At 39.6% G+C, this 20,787-nt stretch overlaps 1 protein-coding gene across 15 annotated transcripts in view; it reads left to right on the top strand.

Annotated features, from left to right (window-relative positions):
* DLG2 (discs large MAGUK scaffold protein 2) overlaps positions 1 to 20,787 on the top strand; it is a 1,558,615-nt gene that overhangs the window by 1,514,214 nt on the left and 23,614 nt on the right. For 9 of the 15 annotated variants that reach the window (XM_075061772.1, XM_075061757.1, XM_075061759.1 and 6 more), the window contains one exon: positions 14,665 to 14,764. In XM_075061772.1, coding sequence (XP_074917873.1) covers positions 14,665 to 14,764 — 100 coding nt within the window. Of the gene's footprint in view, positions 1 to 14,664; positions 14,765 to 15,762; positions 15,809 to 20,787 lie in introns of all 15 variants that reach the window. The other 6 variants (XM_075061758.1, XM_075061760.1, XM_075061773.1 and 3 more) reach the window with 1 other exon arrangement.

Below are 20,787 nucleotides of genomic sequence, written 5' to 3' on the forward strand. Positions count from 1 at the left end.
CAGGGCGAGAGACGGAAGCGGAGTCGATGGGGGAGCCGCAGCCGTCGATCCCACACCATGAGGCTGAGAGGTATGTGGAACTAAGATACATCGACTTCAGCTACGCTATTCTTGTAGCTGAAGTTGCATATCTTACATCGACCCCTGCCCTCCCCAGTGTAGATCAGGACTAAGTCTTGAAATAAATTGGAGCATCAGTTTGTATTCTGACTGCTGTTGTAGAAAAAGGAGAATCTTGTGGTTGTACATCCCAGGAACTGGAAACCATTGCGTCTAGGAGCAATCTGCCTACCTCTGTGTGTGTCTGTGTGCCTAATCTGCCATTAGTGTAGTATCAGAAAGAAAAGGTGGGTGACTAGGAATATTTTAAAAATAAGCCTGAGTAAAAAGATTGAATATGGATCCAGATCCCAAGTTTGGGGACACTTGAATGTGAAGGTTTGATTTAGGCTCATCTCACCTCAAACCGTAGTGAATATTTTAGATACAATCTGGTACAAACACTGAAATGTTATCATTGCAAAGTATGTTCTTCCACACTAATTTACAGTGTGAACTCTGGTATATAAATAGAACAAGCCATCAATAACACTCCAACAAATACATTGTGTTTTGTTCCTAGAACAAAAATATGTTTTGTTGTCTCAGCGCAAGGCAATTATTGGACACCTATTGGTATTAGAAATAAGTTGTTTACATGAAATTTGTTCAGTGTGAGAACTGAAGGGTACATTTTCTACGCTTCTGGGAAACTTGAATAGAGCACATGCAGAACTAGATCATGGTTTTCTAGCTGGTCTACCTCTTTGAAATGTCCAGAAACAAACAACTTTCACGATCCCTCATCACAGTTGAGAGGTAATCACTTGTCTTTGAAGGAAGGATTAGGTTTTTCAATGGATTTTAGACAGGTGATTTGCTTAGGGAAGGCAATTTATGTTTTTTTTTATTTTAGAATAAACAGCACCTCTGTTTTTAATTTTTATCCTTAAAACAAAATGTTTCTTCTTCATGCAGTGATGTAAAGGGAATATGATCAGAAGGTTTGAGCAAGGGACTAGGAGAAAGGGATGACTGCTGAGTCCCTATTCACTTCAGTGGGAGATATATGCCTCCAGTTAATGGGGTGATCAGGTTGAAGGTCCGACTCCTGGCTCTCTTCCTGTTTCTTGATGTCTCCTTGGGCAAGTTACTTAACCTAGGAGCAGATGGAGGCATGGTTCTAAGGCATAATGCCTCTGATGCTGTTAATCAGGCTGTGTTCTTCCTCCCATCCTCTCAGGTGCTCAGCCTCATAGGACATATTACTGAAACCTAGAACGGTTGTTTTTGTTTGTAAATATAAAAATCGTCAAAGAGAGCCTCTAAACAGTTTCTCCTGAGAGTGATAGACTAATAGCACTGACTTCATAGGAAGGAGTCACGTGCAACCAGGACCTTCAATATCTGTGCCACAAAACTCCTGGCCAGAAACTACCAGAGACTAATTATGAGCATGTTTAGCCTTTTTAAAAGATGTAGCAGGCATCCTAGTCCACACTGAGGAAGGGTCATGGGCCTCTCAGATCCCCACCCAAATACCCATTGACCTGCCCTCTCCCTCACTAGCACACGGTTTTCACTTGCTCACAAACATGAAGTGAAAGTGACAAGGGGTTACATGCCTCTCCCCTTCTACCATTTCCTTAGAGTGATCAAACACATTGTTTAGTAAAGTAAATATTTAGGAGCTCAGACTGCACAGTGATGGGTGTGTAATATCAGTGCTTAACTAGATGAGGTTAGGTGGGAACATCTGAAAACACACAGAGCCATGTACTTTCCTCAATGCAATTATGATGTCAATGAGAATATTACCTCTTCTGGAGGGGCAATGTGTGGTGCTTCACTGCCTATATTTGTATAGCTAGAGATACAAAATTTCCAGACAACAAACACCCATTCTACTTAGAAAAAGAGCATTGAATAGGAAATGGTTCTGCATGTCAGCTAATTCACATTTATTTTAATGAGTTGAGGTATGTTATCAGAATTGTTTTATGAGTCAGTATTTTGCTTTAAGTACACCCACTTCAGAATGATTGAAATGTGCTTTGATGTAGCTTTTGAGTGAGCATCTGCAAGTAATGTATGGGCATCATTCTTACAAAACCTTTGTTCCTACACCTGCATTGCTAATTGGCATAAAACCTACTCTAAAAGTCGTGTGGTATAGTTTTTCAGCAGATATTCATATTCCATTTATATTTAGCTACCACTCCAGAACTACTGTTCTGTAAAGAATAAACAAACATTTACATCTCATATCAAATATTAGGGGATCTCTGCTGCACAGTTCAGTTGTGGAGTGTTCTGGGTATAAACACAAAGTCAAAAGTTAAGATGAGGACGGTAAGTGCCTTATATTCTTCCAGTTTAAAGGGATGTTGTCATCCAGGCTTGTTTGACACATTTTTAAAAATAAAGTTTCGGATAAAGGCCTGTCACAGGGATGGCTGCCTCCTGAGTACCCCTTCATGGGTAGAGGTCACTCTGTGGCTCTGTGCCTCTGTTTCTCCTGCTCTTCCAGGCCTAAATTCTCTGAGTTAACACCACCCCTGCCTGGGGCTGGCTTATTAACAGAAACAGTTCAAAACAGTCCTAAGGGTCCAAAAACAAAGTCCACCACAAGAACAACAGCACGTACTTAGCTCTGGCATTTTCTGTCAAAGCCAGAGCTCCTCTTCTGGTCAGTCTACTCTCACAGCTAGGCTTCCCAACTCATCCTAGCTGTAGCTCAGCTTTCTGACTCTGCCCTTCAGCCCCAGACCCACGAAGGGTTTCCCACAAGAACCTCCTGCTCATTGGGTTCTGACCTGCAAATGCCCCTGATATCAGGGGTTTTCCTGTAGGAGACTCCCTGCAGTTTCCTGAACTTCCCCAGCTTCCTCTCTGTGGCTTTCTGCTGTTCTTTACAGTGGACTCACCTGATCCAGCCCAGGTGTGGACTGGATCCATGCATGTGAAGAAGTGGGTTTTTTTACCCACGAAAGCTTATGCCCAAATAAATCTGTTAGTCTTTAAGGAGTCACCAGACTCCTCGTTCTTTTTGTGTAAACATTGTATCTCAGGGAAAGGCGTAGGCTTCAGAGACGAAGCTCCAACCTGAGCCAGAACATCTTGTTTTTTAGCACGGTAGTGCAAGCCCAAATCTGTTGACCTGGGCTCTGAGATTCGCTGCCGTGAGCTATTACAAGCTGTGTAGACATACCATCAGAGGTGAGCTGCCCTGCTAGAAACCCTCTATAAAATAGTATGTCCTGGAATTATCTTCAGGATTTTTCTGCTCAACCCTTGATGTCTACAGTAATCTTTTTGTTAACTCTAAGTAGAGCTGTGCAAATAGCTCGCCTCAGGGCTAATAGATTTTTTTGTTTGTTTGGTGGCTGAAACAAAAAATCAGGAAAAAATTTGTTTAAGGTCAACCTCAAATGAATTTTTTTCTGTTTTCAGCACCCGGAAAAGAACTGAAAAAATGTCATTCCAGGTTGAACAAAAGTTTTGTTTCATTTTTGAGTTTGTGTCTTTTTTAAAAAAAAAAAAAGTATATTTCAAAGCAAAAAATGAAACGTTTTGACTTTCTCTGCATTTTTTTCAACTGAAAAAATTGACAGATATGACACAAATTTCCAAAATGTTTCAGTTGACCCAAATCTGCTTGATTTATTTATTTATTTATTTATTGCAACCAAAAAAAAAGTTTAGTCTGACAAATGTCACCTAGCTCTAGCCATAAGTGCAACAATTCCAAAGAAGCTCAGGTCCACTACATTCTCTCTGGGCACACACCTGCCTGTTGCCTCTTCCATTTCAGCCCTGCTGTTGGTGAACTCCTTTCTGTAAGACCTGGGAAAAGGTATGCACAATCAAAACCAAGAGTGAAATTGAGAAACCACAAAGCAATGTCAAAAAGCACAAAGTATAAGAATTGGACACAGCAAGAAAAATATTATTGAATCCATTCTAATGACAGTTTTCTTAAGGGGTTACTGTGGGCAATATTAGATAGAAACTCTTCAGTTGGACGTATGGTTGTTTTTTTTCAAGTTGACAGTCTCCCTTTCAATAATACAGTTGGTCCTGTCTGCAGTCTATCTGCAAGTCTCAGCAAAAAGGTCAAGGATTTCATCAACACTGAAACTAAACTACTCTTTTTTCATGTAGAAGTGTGGTCTTCTAGGGAAGAGTTAAGACACATTGGTGAGGCAGTGTTGGGAAGCCTGTCCTTACTGCAGCCCATGGTGAATGTGGCCTGTGAATAAACAAAAATACCTTTCTGAGAAGCATTAAATGTACTCAATTTACTTTATTTTAAAAGGTAGAAAAGCATCCTGCTTCAGGAGAGCATCAAGGACAGCACATGTGTAAGTCCTATGTATGTCAACGGGACTTAAGTGTGTGCTTTAAATCAATTACATGCCTAAGTGCTGTCCTGAATATGGATGGACTGTCTTGGGTGGATTTAAGCATGTTCTTGTGTGATTTCCTGAATCTGAGCCTAATTGTATGACCCCAGCATATTCTACCTGTGTCCGTATTATACACATGTTTGTCAGACATCTTTATGTCCAAATTAACCATGTTAGGAGACCAAAAGGGAAAATCACTGACCAATATGCCTTCTGTAGAACTGTAAAATAGGTTACTATTTTCTCCTCTCTTGGCAATCTTGATATTGAACGAAGCCCTCTTCCTCTGTGTCTGATATCAACATCAAGAGCATCAACATCAAGCAACACTGCCAGTGTCAGGCAAAAGCAAGAGTAGGATGGTGTTAACAAGGTTGATTTATTGCAGAGGCACACCTGAGAGAGTTCAGCTGTTCCCTCATCCAGGGTAGCAGGAAGCTACAGAGAACGAGAGAAGCTCGGGAGGCTCTGTCTAGAGAGACTGCAGTGATTGAGAGAGGCTCCTGCAGGGAAGAGCCGAGACCAGTGGAGTCGCTCCAGCTAGAAAGAGCTGGAGTAGCCTGCTGAAGCAGAAACACCAGGGGAGTTTGAGGCTGTGCCCAGCTGGAGGGAAGATTTGTGTGTTTATTTTTTATCTTTAAGTTATAACCAGACCTTAAGGAGGCCTGTTGTTATTGGACTTGTAAAAGTCTCTTCTTTGAGTTAACTGAGGAACTGAGCAGCCAATTGTAGGGTTTCCCTGAGGCCTTGAGGGGGCAGCGCTACAATTGGCTGCTCAGTTCCTCAGTTAACTTGGGACATTGTCAGCCTGGTGACAGATGGGAATTGGGCTTCAGCATTTACTATAATGTCATAGCTGTTCCAGCAAGAATATGTAAACTATAGTGGTCGCCTGTTTCTCCTTTAATGACATCACTGTGTTTTTGGCAGAAGCTCAGCAGAGTTTCTCTGTTTTCCTTTTATCTGCACATGCACGCAGTATGTGCAATGTGGCGGAGCCACTGATTGAAAATAAAAACAATAAAAATAAACAAACTAACCCAGGCTCTTCACAGAAGTTAAACCTGCTAGGGGAACCTCCCACTGATTGACTCGTCATAGATCAGTGCTTTGAGTGAAGCCTGAGGGAGTGGATGGAGATTATAAGAAGCAAAGTGCAGAGCAGAGATCGTGGCTGCACTCGGATTTCTGATGAATGTTTGGTATTGGTCCAGGAGATGAGTTTTTGACAGTTCTGCATATAGAACTGTTTGCCCGAGATCTGAGGTAAATGCACCACTCCCCCAGCACAGGGAGGTGTTAGTTGCACATACAGCACCAACCTCATCCCTACACTCTCTCCTGGCATTCTGCTCGGCAGCTTTAAGTTCCATCAGAGGCTTCTTGAGAGCCACACAGATGGAGGCTGTAGTGGGCACATGTGGAATGAGCACACCTCACTACCATCCTTGTCCCCTGCCAGCACCACTGTTCTGACTTGTGCTGGCCACCTCTAGGCCCCACTGATGGAGGAGAAGTTGGGTCTTATTTGTTCCACTGCAACCTCTCTCCAGCGGGCTTTGCATCAACCGGGTCCTTGCTCCGTGCTATCTGACAGCAGAAGCTAGTGTAAGCCAGTGGTGAATGTGACTCTAGCACTCTGGCTGCGAGTAACTCTGCTTTGTCCTGAGCCCATTCGTTGCCTCTTGCTCCCCCGTCTCCTCCCTCGCCCTGCTCCTTTGGGCTGAACAAGTTTCTCGCCTTGCTTTGGCCAGGAATAATAGCGAGACTGCTGACATCAGCCCTCTAGCCTGTTGTTTTGCTGAAATAATGAAATGAAATGTGGGTGATGGAACAGCGGTCAGCCACAACAATTTCAATGCCTAGTCTCTTATCATTCCAGGGTATCTCAAAGCACTTTACAAAGTTGTACGGTAATTTAATAATACAGTCTGCTGTGCCAAACTTGCAGCTGAAAGTAAAGGAAGTCATAAGTGTTCAGTTTCAACGTACGCCACTGACATCTCTAGGGAGTCGGCATGACTAAAAGAGACTCGTGTGTTAATAATGAAATAGTTCTGCGAACCTCAAATGGATATTGTTAGATCAAATTTGGGCCCAATTGTATGTTTTGAAAATACAGACTCTTATTGAACATAAGACCAATAGAAATGTTTTCATGCATTTAAAAAAATAGAAACTTGTTTATTATTGTTATTTGAAAGGAACTATTCTCAGAGAGGGTTTTCAGTCCAAATAAGGCTCCATTGTATTAGTACAAGGGACACAGAAAGTATAAATGATATGAAACAAAGTGCAACATATGAGTATGTGAGGAAGGTGAGAGAAATGCAAAAAAACCCACAACAGAATGGACTTGATCCACATAGAGAAGAGCTATTCAGCAAACAGGCAGCTTGTAAGATTAAACAGTCAAAGGCCAGCTTCAATGTGGCACTCAAAACATTTCTGCACCCTTATATATATATATACATTCTTATGTAGTCTTTACAGTTTCTGCAGCACTGTAATCACATGATGTTTAATTGCAGGATGTCACACTATTGCTCAGATTGTACACTATATTATTAAACTATTTTGCTATAACATTAAATATGGGTGTATAGCATTTTGCAATATCGTTTAATGCTCTGCATATGCCAGAGAGAGAGTTCATTAAAGTCATTTAATACAATATATCTTTATATGGGGAACAGAAGATTAATTATAACATACAATGATATTGAAAATTTGCTAGCCATATTTAGAACACCTAAATTCGCAGCTCAGTTATCATCCTAATTAGCTGCCTCTTCTTCTAAACTGCACCTAAGGAAGTTTGAGCTAAATTTAACTATACGTGTATGCTATTTTTATAGCTTGCTACCTCATGTCCTGAATTAAACCTAAGGAAGGCTGTGGTATACACAGATAAATTAACTTAATAATTAATTGGCTCATATTCTCATCCGCATCTAAGGAAATCTGTGCCACTGATTGAAAAGAAAATGCATGGTATGTAGAGTAGTATTAAGTCAAGGTATTTTAAACAGCCACTAATTAGTCTGGTTTTGGTGGGAGGCCCACCAGAGTGGTGGACTTCAGAGTTACTGTCTCAGTGGGATTAATAGTTCAAGTCATACTTCTCAGTGCTGTTGTTTCAGGCTGCAGACTCAGGCAAGTGTCACTGCATCAGTTATTCTCAGGCCATGTCTGGAAACTTTCAGGAACATAGCAGTTTCCATAGTGGATCAAACCCAAGATCCAGCTAGTGCATTAGCTTGTCTCAGACAGTGGCTAGTACTGGTGTAAGAACCCCACACTAGGCAGATGTGGGATAATAACACCCCCCTCCACACACACACACAGATCTGACCCTGAGCTCTAATAGTTAAAAATTGGTTTAAACCTTTAAACCTTTTCATCACACCCATGAAGTCTAAAAATACAAATGTTTTAAATGAAAGCTGAGAGATAAGACTCTGACCTGATTCTCTGACTCCCGGAGCCAGGCACTTGGCATGTTCCTGTCATGCCTATTAACCTAGCCCTGTGTGTATGAAAACTTAATTTCTTCCTAATTTGATTGCTTAATCGTGCAACTTTAATTTACCTCATGCTCAAATAGAATTATACTTACCTTCTCTACACTGGATGAATCAAAGTTTGAGTCTACTGACAGTCTTTGAATGTGCAGTAAGGTATTTTTAACCTGATACTTATAGTCCTAAGGTCTCTCTTTACTCAGCACTCTAAAAAGGCAGCATAATAAGGTTCCTTATGTAAATCATTCTCTATACACAATAGCCCTGTTTCTGCACTGCCTATCACTGTTGTTTACATCTGTGTAAGCTGAGTGCCCAAGTGTAGTGGTAGTAAATGAACTCAAAGTGCAAGGCTGGGGAGAAGCAGTTTCTGCGCAAAAGCACGCATGGCTAATAACATGTCCAGTGGATCAGATGAACTGAAAATATTGAGTAATGGAAATCAATGCCATAAACTTCAGTTGCAAGTCTAAGGAACAACCAATATTCAACTGTAAATTAATGCTTTTCTGATCATTGGGAATTATGAAAAAGAGCTAGGAAAACATCTGACCAAAACCAAACTAAATTTAAGTTGAAACAAAGTTTTCTAGTAGATACTGCAAGATATATTAAGTGCCATGAGCACACACAAGCAAGCAGCATGCCAATGCTTTCTCATTATATGCACACAAATTTAACTGCTAGTGCTTTGTGACAAAACAGACTCATTGCTCATAATTATGGCATTACAGGGAGACATCTCCATGGTGCACCCAAGCATAGAATGCCAGTAAAAAGCCATCTACATATTTCCCTTGAAAAGAATTATCCAAATCTGCTTGGCACAATATTGCCAAAACAAAAATCATTTTTTTAATAATACCAATTAAATTTTGTAGCAGTAGAGAGCACCATAAAAAAGAAAACCACATGGTGACCATATTACTTAGTGCAGTGACTCAGATAGTCTAACTCGGAGCTTGAGCTGGAATGGAGCCCAAGTTCGTGATGGCTGTATGGGTAGTTAATTACAGAATCTTAGGCCTTTTTCTGCTCCAGTTTCTAGTAGATCATCTAGTTCTTTCCTCTCCCCCTCTCCCCTTCAAGTGCAGTGTTATTCCCCAGAGTATTTATTATTAGTAGATTTGTTTTAAATGTGCAAAGTGATTCTAGATTTCTCCACTTCCTTTGGGGGAGACTATTCCACATTCTAATTGATTTCACTATCAAGAAATGTTTTCCTTGTACTGAGTCTAATTTTCCCCTGTCTGTATTTCATCCCATTACTCTTTGTTGCTGTTACAACACTGAATAAATCCTTTCCATCTTTGTTGTTCACATCCTTCAGATACTTGCAAGATGATGTCTTACGTTGCTTGTCATTTAACCAAGTTATGAATATTTAGGTCCTGGTGCTGCAAACTCTTACGCAGTGTAAGTAACTTTATATAGATGAATAGTCCTATGGAACTCAATGGGGTGCTCACCTGTGTAAAGTTAAGTGCTTGAGTGTTTGCAGGATACAGATTTATTAGGAGCTGGGGAACCTTTTGGGAAAGGAGGATTCTATGCAGGAAGAATGGGCTCCACCTAAACCAAAATGGAACCTGATTGCTGTCAGGTAAAATTAAAAAGGTCATAGAGGAGTTTTTAAACTAGGGCTGGGGGAAAGAGATCAGGTGTGGGAGAGCACACGGTTCAGACAGAGACATCCTTTAGGGAAGGGTCTATTAATGGAGATTCTCTATGTCCTAGTAAGAGGAAGGGAAGGAAGGTGATAAAGTACAGCTGGGATCTGATGAGAAACAGTCAAATGAAAAAGAGTCCCATTCAGTTACATCACATAATGGCAGACAGCTAAAAAGTGACAAATTTTGTAAGTGCTTCTATGCAAATACTAGAAGTCTAAATATTTAGATGAGTGAACTTGAGTGCCTGGTATTAAATTAGTATATTGATATAATAGGCATCACATAAACTTGGTGGAATGATGATAATTAATGGGACACAGTAATACCTGGGTACAAAATGTATAGGAATGACAGAATCGGTTGTGCAGTTTGGGGAGTGGCACTATATGTGAAAGAAAGCATAAGTCAAATATAGTAAAAATCTTAAATGACCTAAACTGAGCCATAGAATCTCTATGGATAATAATTCCATGCTTCAATTATAAGAATATAGCAGATGGTGATAGTGACTGTGAAATGCGCAGGGAAGTTAGAGGCTATAAAACTAGAAAACTCAATTTCAACTATCCCCATATTGACTGGGTACATGTCACCTCAGGACGGGATGCAGAAATGATGTTTCTTGACACCATAAAACTGGAACCCACAAAAGGAGCTCTTGATTTAGTCCTAAGTGTGCCACAGGATCTGGTCCAAGAGATGAATAGAGCTGAACTACTTGGTAATAGCGACCATAATATAATTAAGTTTAACATGCTTGGGGTGGGGAACACACCAAAGAAGCCCACTGCAGTAGAATTTAATTTCAGAAAGGGGAACTACACAAACATGAGGAAGCTAATTAAACTGAAATTAAAAAGTACAGTCCCATAAGCAAAATGCCTGCAAGCTGCATGGAGACTTTTTTAAAACAACATAATAGAGGCTCAAATTAAATGTATACCCCAAATTTAAAAAGACAGCAGACCAAAAAATACCACCATGGCTAAACAACAAAGTAAAAGAAGTGGTTAGAGGCAAAAAGGCACCTTTAAAAATTGGAAGTTAAATCCCACTGAGGAAAACAGAAAGGAGCATGAACTCTAGCAAGTCAAGTGTAAACATATAATTAGACAGTCAAAAAAGAATCTGAAAAGTAACTAGCCAATGTCTCAAAAACTAGCAGCAAAAATATTAAGTACATCAGAAGCCAGAAGCCTGCTAAACAATCAGTGGGGCCACTGGATGATCAAGCTGTTAAAGGAACACGCAAGAAAGATAAGGCCATTGTGATGAATTCACTGCAGAGGCTATGAGGGAGATTCAGCACCTGGCACAATGGGGCACTGGCTTCAGGAGCTACCCATAATGTCAATAATAAATAAGAATAACACCACCCATCCCAGCAGAACCCAAGGGAACACTACCTCCAGTTTGATACTTTGCCCTTTATCACTACACTTTCTTTTTGAGTCTTCAGCCAATTTTCAGTCCATAAGGCAGTGTTCACATCTAAACCAATGAGTACATTTTACGAGTAAATTTTTGTAAGATACTAAATCACATGCTGAAATCTAAATATACAACACCTACAGCAGTGGCTTCATTCACTCATTTTGTAAATGAATCCAAATTTGTCATCAAATTGTCTGGGAAGACGGTCCTTTTAAAACTCATGTTGCTTATTTCTCATGATTTAATTAGCCTGTAGCTCTTTGGTGATTTTTTTGTGCTTGTTCTATTTTATTAGGGATTTAAATTACGTTTCCTGGATAATAAGCGGCATTAAAAGTTTTATTGGTTGGTTTGTCACTAAACAAATGTTCATATAAATATTTTTAGATTTTAAAAATAGAAACAAAAATATACATTTCTAAGTATTAAACAAAATTTACCCTCATCTGGTGAAACTGAGCAGCAAGGGGTATTTTGATCTGGTTTGTACTACTTCTTTGTGTTCCCAATATCCAAATCTCTAAGTTCACAGGCAGATTTACCTTGATCTGAGCCTGTTCTAACCCAAAATTCAGTCTTAGGCTTGGTCGGCGCTATCAAATTATGTCAATATGACTATGTTGCACAGAGGTGTGGAAAATTGAATCTGTGTCTCCCACAGTCTGGACTACTGTTCTAGCCATAGGACCCTGTAAAATGAGTGTAATAATGCTTCTGTCTCTGAGGGATTTCCCCAGACTTAATGTTTGCAAAGCAGTTTCAGATTGTCAGGTAAAGGCAAACCATTGTTACAACATGGTGGAAAAAGGTGACATTGATTATGTGTTCCAACTCTAAAAGCCACTCCCTGTTACCAATGTGACTTTTCAGTGCTGTGGGATCTATCAGCTTGGTTGAATGAACTAGCTGAAGAAAGCATTTTGAATGTGCTAGGAAGCCACAATGGCTTTTCAGGCATCACTTTAAAAGAAAGCTTTTCCCATCTACAAAACTACCCTGAAAAAGATACAGAAGCTAGCCTCCATCAAGACTGTCTCTCTCATTCCAGTACAGTATAGATACATTACACAAAGAATACGGAATCAAACTTGTTAGCAAAGACACTTGAATTCAAGAATGATTTAGTTGAGTAGTGGGAAGGGTTTTTCTGAAACAGGATGATCTCTCTTGATATACAGCTGTCAGAGTAATGTCCGGCTGGATTTTGCAATGCTTATCACCATCTACTAACTTAAAAAACACATTGATTATAGAAATATTATTGACACAAAAAAACAGGGAAATTCTTTAAGGCCAAAAAATATATAGTATTATCCTGAAACAGTTATTTGAATATCTGTCACAACATGGAAGGTATTAAATCTGATACTGTGCAACCGGACACAAAATGGGCATTTGGTTAAGGGAGAGTGGATAGCAGGATAGCGCATTTGTTATACTGCTGTGTTGTCTTGGGGCCAGAAAGCAAGGTGTGTGCCTAATTAATATCATACTAGGAATTTTAAGCCAGGAAGTTTGTGAACTCCACACTTTCTTTCTCTATGAAAAAGCAGTCTTTTCTAATAATTGAATATGCTAAGAATGATCTTCTAGCTGTCCCATGCAATATTGCATAAGAAGTACAAAATAACAACACTTTTCTGGTTGAAATGTACTTGTTGCAGTTTTCGCTATAGATTGCTTGAGGGAAATAATTTCCATAGAGAGGATACCATTTATAAACGTGAACTAGAATGGTGATTTGTCTTAATGTTGCTATGGGCCGCAGCATATTTATGAACCAATTTGATAACCTTCTCTTTAATTCCAAACTGAAAAGGCATTTGGCATTGAAATGACTATAATTTTCGATCACTTTGGTTTTTGAGGAATTATTGTGTATATATAATTTTTTTTCTTTAAAAGTGTGATCCTTGTATATTATGATGTCAAGCTCAGATTAATCATGACAAACAACATTTTCATACCCCAGGAAATGTTAACATATTACATTCCTTGCGTTGGAAAGATAAAAGAAGTGATCACAGAAAACACATTTTAATTTCCATTCTACCCTGCAGGCCATTGATGTGATGTAATTTGCATGTCGACCCCATTTTCACCCACCAATTACTATAATCTGTCATGTCCATATTTTTAGTCCCTGGCTTTGTTTCATGTTTGCATTGTTTTGAATTTGCATGCTGTCTGTATTACTTGTGCATGACATCTACATTAATTTCAGGTTGAATGTTTGCATATTCTGAAAAACAGTCATGGATCATTTATTCTATATGTGTTTTTTTTTCTTTTGTTTTCAGTTACTAAAGTTTAAATATGCTTGAAATGTAAAAGTGGCATGAAACTTTTGTGACACAAGTAAAATACCTGTTTTCATAGGTTTTTTAAATGTTAAAATTTTTGACTCACATCTTTTAGAAATCTGTCATATTCTAGAACACCTTCTATGCTATTAACATAACAAATTATATTATCAGCCGCTAAACTTATTTCCTTGTATATTTTGGACCAAATCCTGGTTCCTTTATTCATGCAAACAGTCCCAAAGAAATTGAATTAATTGCCTAAGTGAGATGAGAAGACGTTGGCTCTGAATGCCTAATGCCTATATCCTGTTACGATTTAATATAATGTGACGAGGCTGTCTACAAAAATAGCACCTTTTTTCGCACAAAATGCCCATTCACCGAAGTATTAACTCGCCATATGCGGAGTTATGGCAGGATATGCAGCTGAATTTGCTAAGAAATATTGTACAGCAGCAGAATTAAGTGACTAGATTATATAAAACTGAAACTATACGCACCAAGTCTAATGAATGAGTATAGTGTTCAAACGAAAATGAAAGTATTGTCCCTTTGATTATTTGAACAAGTCTTTGAATTTCAAAAGTAGGGGGAGGGAATAAAACATTTATTAAGGATCTTGAAACAGCTACCAAAAATAAATATGTATTTTTAATTGGCACAGAGTTCAACTTGCATGTCTACTGGAAGTGAATCCATGGATCTCTTCGATTTCTCCTTTACAGCCTACTCTCTTCTAGATAGTGAATTAATTCTGGGCAGAATTTACTCTGATTAAAGATCACTGGTCTGATCTTGAGATACTCTGAGCCACTTACAATTGCCATTGACTCCAATTTGAGTGGCAGGTGCTCAGCACTTGTCAAGTGACATGCACTGGAGAGGGCTGAACCAGAACCCCAGATCCAAGCACCCCTGAAATTTGGATGGGAGGGGAGGGAGAAATCAGAATCCATGACCATATTTGGATCCAAATGTTATAATGGTCTGAACCAAAACCCTTTATTGGAACAACCCCAAGCTTTGGAGTTTCAAAATCTGGATCTGAAGTTTGTGGCTTGAGCCCATCTGTAATAAAACTGATCAGTCTTCAAGACATTATGTCCTTTAAACTGCAATCCCTATTGAAAATCATTTCTGATTCTTTTCAACCACTTAGTTTTGACTGGTTGGAGTCACTACAGTTCTCTCCACTTTTACAAACTAGTTGTTTTGTCAGCATGAATGTGACAACAATTAGACGTCCCTGTTTTTGCCCCATGCCTTTTCTCCTTCACAGTCATTCAATGACAAGCGTAAAAAGAACTTCATCTTTTCACGAAAATTCCCATTCTACAAGAACAAGGAACAGAGTGAGCAGGAAACAAGTGATCCAGAACGTAAGTAACCTCTTGGAGATGATGTCACATGCAGCACAAAAATGGGTGACACGCATGACACCAGTACCCCACACATCTAGGCATACAAATAGCAAAGGCAGGCAGGTGAGGTATTACTACTGTGACCAATGTATGATTGCAGTCTGGATCCAGCTGGTGCTCCCTTCCCTTGAAACATCCTTTTCAGAGTAAGATAAAGCAGTGACCTTGACTTCTGGCTGGAAGAGTTCAGTGTATACATTTCTTCCTTTTTTCATAAATGTTGCTGATTATTTTTGTTGTTTTAAATCCAGTTCTTTCCTACATAAAATGTTTAAATTCAGAACTGGCCCAAACTGATGTAAAATTAATTTCTCCTAAATTATTACGTTAATTTTATTTTTGGTTTAAAAAAAACGCTAAACATTCCAGTATCATTTTTGTGCCTACTACTTTTTGGACTTAATCTAGATGGCTCTAATCTCCTTCTTGATTACAATTGATGACTTTGTTGAGTGTTTTAATCCTGAACTCAAAGCCACACAGTGACTTTTTCTATTTCTCATCAGTTTTCTTCTAATTTTAAAAAGTAAAGTTAAAACAATGATAATCCTCTGAATAGAATCTGGTCACTCACTGTATGCCTACGTTATATATTCTGAGTATCCAGAATAATGTAATGTGTATGCTGGTGTTATACCAGAAGACATTTGCCTCCCCCCACATACACTTAATAGTCTCTCACTGCAAATTGATCCGCTAAGGATTCTTTGGTGTTTTGGTTTTGGTTTTCTTTAACTGTAGCAGCAGAGTACATAATGGTCACTGTCTTTTTCATTGGGGAACATTACTGTGGAACATGGGCTTAAAGTTGTTTCAAAAAGACAAAGCAGGGATCCAGATTGCTCCATCTGCATGGTCAGTCATGGTAGTATCCATTTCAACTCCACTGACTTCTTCCTTCCTCTTCTGCGGCTGTTCTTCCTTTCTCATTGCTCTCTCTGGGGACTTCCGTGCAGGACATCCCCGGATTAGGTGACGACGGTTATGGAACAAAGACTCTGAGTAAGTTCCCAGGAATGGTCACTTCAACTTTTTTTTTGTGTTCTGTTTTTGTTTTGGCTTTTGTTCCTTCTCTGAGGACCTTCCATTCCCAGCATGCACAAGATAGAGTTTTATTTGTTACCCAGCTGTGAATGCACCAAAAATGTTTCAATTGTTTTGTTCTGCATGACAATATTAAATAACATACAGTGTATCAAACAGACTTTTACTTCTGATGTAATAACACCTTTTGTTTCTGACAGTATGTTTTTGTTCCCATCATGGCAGTTCTGTAGACAGTAGCATACCTAGAACTTGTACTGCTGCCTAGAATGTGCCTTTGAGCAGCAATCCATCTTGATATGAAGGGAAAGTTAAACATCTCGAGAAGATCAATAGAAAATTATTTTATACTGTCGCTTCTGCATTTTCAGCTTTTTGCATGGGAGTTTTTTTGTTACTTTGCCAGATTGTAGATTAGTACATTGCTGTTAATGGAAGAAACTATTTGCAGGCGAGAAAAGGCATAACCTTCTCCATAACTAATTTTAAATCTGTGTCACCATTAGCGACCAATCCTTTGTCACTACACATTAGCAATTTCTTTTTCTGGTATGTGGTGATCCTACCTCAGGAATTGGTATTATAGAATATGCAGAATTTTGTCAGATGATTCTTCAAAAAATCATTTGTTTCCTGTAATTATTTCTAGAGAAATTGCATAGAATGAAATAAATTATTTGCAACTGAACTCCATATACTTAACTACATTAGTATGCTGTATCCAGGCCTGAATAAGTTCAGCATAATAATACTACTTACATGTTATTGGCTGTTTTCTTCCTTCAATGCTTATTCTTTTTCTTAATTGAGGCATAATGTATGTGAATGTTACCAATGCAACACCTATTGTTCTGTGTGTGATTTTGGTTACAAAAATGCACGTTCATGCACACATTTTAAAAGATTATTAAATGCCTGGGTTTTTTTAATTGACATGTTAAGACATATAATGGTTGACTTTCCCTTTTAAAGGTGAAAACTTTGTCTCTTGAAGAGCAGAGGGAGAGTTATACAATGCTAGTTTTCTGGATGATGTGCAGAATTTTGATTTTGCCGTGACTGAATAGCTTATGGAAAGCATGATAGCGATTCATGTAGCGCCTTCTCTGCATTGCATAAAATGAACGAGAGTCCATCTGGTTAGATAAAGCCCTATTGAATACCTCTGCCCAGAAACACATAGCTCTCCCTATCATACCGTTTTATTGTGCTCGCAAACTATTTGCTGACTTTCTCCATTGTTAATACTGAAGCTAGTGTTCAACTATTAGCACAATTCTAGATCCCTGCAGCCCCAACCCGATAGTACATGTATCATGTATATTAAACCAACACATTATTTTTAATGGCACACAGCCTTACGATGGGCTATAGATTATTGGTTAATAGAGGCCTTCATGTTTCTGTATAAAACATCAATTTGATACCACATGTGTTAACAACAACAACTTCTACTACTAGCAGTAGAACTACAAGTCTGTAAGTATGTGTTTTAAAGAGATATCATCAGGATAAATTTTGCTCCAAATGTAAAAATGAACCTTTTACTAAACCCTAAAACCAATGTTTTCCATGATTGTTTTTAATTATCCCTTCCCCCACACCCTCCCCCTTTCCTGCAGTACCACTCTGGACATGGACAGTTGTGTATATTTGGAGGAGGGCATGGTACACTGCGGGGGAGGCAGGGTGCTCTCCATGGTATTGTTGCTTGACAGGCCCATGGGGAAACAACCTTGGCCATGAATGCTGATTCTGCTGTTGATCTCTGTCTGGGAAGTATTAACTCCTGTGAGTTGCCTCCCTTTAGTGGGAGGGTATGGGCCAGCAAGTGGGCAGGCAGTGACAGCGTGAGTTTAGACAGGAGCCCAAGGAGTATTGCGGAGGAGCTAGGCCTTTCCATGCCTCACCTCTGCATGGATACCCCATTTTGAGGACCTCTGGATATTTGCCAGCCATGCCCCCTGCCCACTGACTTTCAGTACCCCAACCCCATTCATATATGATGGGGTAGGAACTCAGTCTGCAGAGTCTTCCTTTGACATCCTTGTGGCTCTATCCACAGCAAGGCATGATCTGTGCCTTAGTTTGTGTTGTGGTGGATGCAGGCTACATACAGCACCTGCTTTTCATTTGAGGAGCATATTGGCATAAGACATTATGTTGCTGAAGCACATTCTGTTTGTCCTGGAACTAGATTTTTAAATCCAATCACATCTAATTGTGAGACTATGATTGGTCTGATATGCATCTTGCTCAGTCAATAACTTTCCTGTAAAAGCCAACAGCTGCCCAGACCTGGCCATCAACAACGCAAAATACAGAAATATTTGACAACTCCTACAGTCTTTACCAGTAATTTGTTTGTGCTCTGGAGACTTTGCCAAGGAGATATGCAGATGATAAAGTGTCTTGGAAAAAGTGGTCCAAAGCTACGTGATCAGTAGCTTAACAATATAAACTCCAATGGCAGAGGAGCCCATGCAGCCATGTAGGCATCATGGCCCAAAAGTTCAAAAGTGGCTTCTCATTTTGGGTGGCTCGGTTTTTTGGTGCCCAACTGTAGACACATATAGGACTTTGCATCTAACACACCAATTGAATTAAGTCAATACATTTCTTCAACTGGACACCAAAAATGGAGCCATCCAAAATTAGTGACTACAGATCATTATGCCAATTGTACCCTCTACTTCTGCTAGGAGCTGGCATCCTTTAGAAAGAGGAAACCACCCATAATGGTGTTGTCTGAATTGAGAATGAAATTGAGTCCCCCAGGGGAGTCTATATTAACTTTTTACCAATTTTGGGGTGGGGACTCATCTCTGTCTCCTATCCCTCCACCCTAGTAAATGAGCATTAGCAGATCAAAAAGCATGAACTATGACCAGGACCTTTTTAGATGCATCTGGGAGGGCTGTGGGCCACCTGCAAGTTGGGAGGCAGTTCCAGTTGGCTGCCATCTTGCATGTTCTGACCAATGGATTTTCCCTGCCATGTTTGAATGTCTGAACTCATGACCAAAAGATTAACCCCATCTTAGAGGCCCTGGATGTCCATAGACAACCCCAGCTTCCACATCTGATAAGCTTGTGCAAAGTTCTTCATGCCCTTGTTGAGTTCCAGTGGTATCTGCCCAGAGCTACCTGGTTGGTGGCCTCATTCCAAAAGCACAAAGGAAAAAACATTAGTCCTGCCAACTGCCCCTTCATAAACCACCCTTTTCGGTCCCACTCCTAACTGTTTCCCTCCCCTTGGTCCAGGCAGTCAAGATATTTCTGGAAGACAGTGTTGAGGTCTTTAGGGGGAGTAGGTATTGTTATGGGGTTTCTTGCACTTTTTTCTGAAGGAGCCAGTATTGGAGACAGGATACTGGATTAGTTAGACCGCAGGTCAGCACCCTGATGGTAACTCCTATGGTTGCAACCAGGCTGCTTCTAACAATGATTCTCCCTCCCCCAGCCCAAATCTTGAGGGCATTAATCTTGGTAATTGCCAGTACTGTCTGAAAAAGGTTCTGATAAGCCCTGTTATTTTCATAACTGGTATTATTGCTTTATGGCAAGCTTTACATAAATAAAAATAAAACATATGGTAAAAATCATTAATTGGCAAACTCTGACTAAGGTACCTTGCACAATGACTAATGACCGGCACAAACGGTGGAAGAAGAGTTCTAACTGTAATGAGAACAGTTCCTATGCATTAATTATACACATTATTCATAATTAAGAATAATCTGTCTAAACACCCAGGTCTTTGCATAATTAGCCTGTAAGTCTAGGGATGTGTGAATGGACTGCCATGTATTTTGGCATGCAGATGTTTGGGATGTCACTACCCCTTTATACAATTCATCAAGGGAAAGAAATGCCACTGCCAGAGACATTATTAGCCACAGGTGTGTAGCCCCCTGCTTGATATACCAAGAGATAAAGCTTCCATCTTATTGGTATGAGTTAGCTGAGATTTTCAGATGGAGCTGCTGCACTGATTTTACTTCCACTCTGAACACTCACCTTTGCATGAATGTGGCAGATCTTTTAAGTTCTAGCTGCTTCGCGGTGCTTGGTTATATTCTTTAATTTGCTGTACTGTTCTTGCAGAACATGTTTCCTCTAATGCCAGCGATAGCGAAAGTAGCTACAGTAAGTTATTGCTTTCGTTTGGGGCTCTTTATGTTGCATTGCTTGTTTTGTTTTGTTTTTCTCTCCTTACTGCTCCTTTTTAACTTCAAAAAAAGATTATTATTATTGGAGCAAATGGCTTGAAATGCAAAATTCTAACCATATTTTGAGAATGAAACTGTAAAAGATAAATGGTATCCCTTATGCAGCTAATGAGCATGAGTTTCGTTAATTTGAACGCTTTCTGGGAAATGAAATCAAACCTGACTTTGGGAAGGTTTACTAAAAATTAGATTTCTTGGGTACTAGTGGGTAAAGTCTCAGCAGGGATGGCTCAGCATTATCATGGCATTTCTTGATGACTCTTTTAAAAGGAAAACTATGCTACAAGAGCCAAATTCACAAAAGCACAGCCTCCCTTGTGCAGTTGCAATTTGCATTAGCACTTCTGCACCTGAGTTGCAAATAAAGAAGTCAAGGTGCAAGTTCTCTGATTTGAAGGTAGGATTATTTTCTGGGTGCCAATTTCTTAAGTGCAGATTGCACCTTCAGAAAGATAGGATGGGCCTTAGGCCTTTGGAAACTATACCCCAAATCTCAAAGATTCCTTTCAAATTGAGGCCATGATCATGCAATTTGAGCCATGGAGAGGGACCGTTACACTGTGCCAAAGTCCCATTGAAATCATGGGCGTGGAGTCCATTTGTGTGAATCTGATTGCGGGATTAATGGGGATTGTTTACATCACTTCACTCCCCCGCATTCCCCATATTAATGATACTGAAATATTCAGGTGATGTTAAAACATTT

This window comes from Chelonoidis abingdonii, chromosome 1 (genome assembly GCF_003597395.2).
Source record: "Chelonoidis abingdonii isolate Lonesome George chromosome 1, CheloAbing_2.0, whole genome shotgun sequence".
NCBI lineage: Eukaryota > Metazoa > Chordata > Testudines > Testudinidae > Chelonoidis > Chelonoidis abingdonii.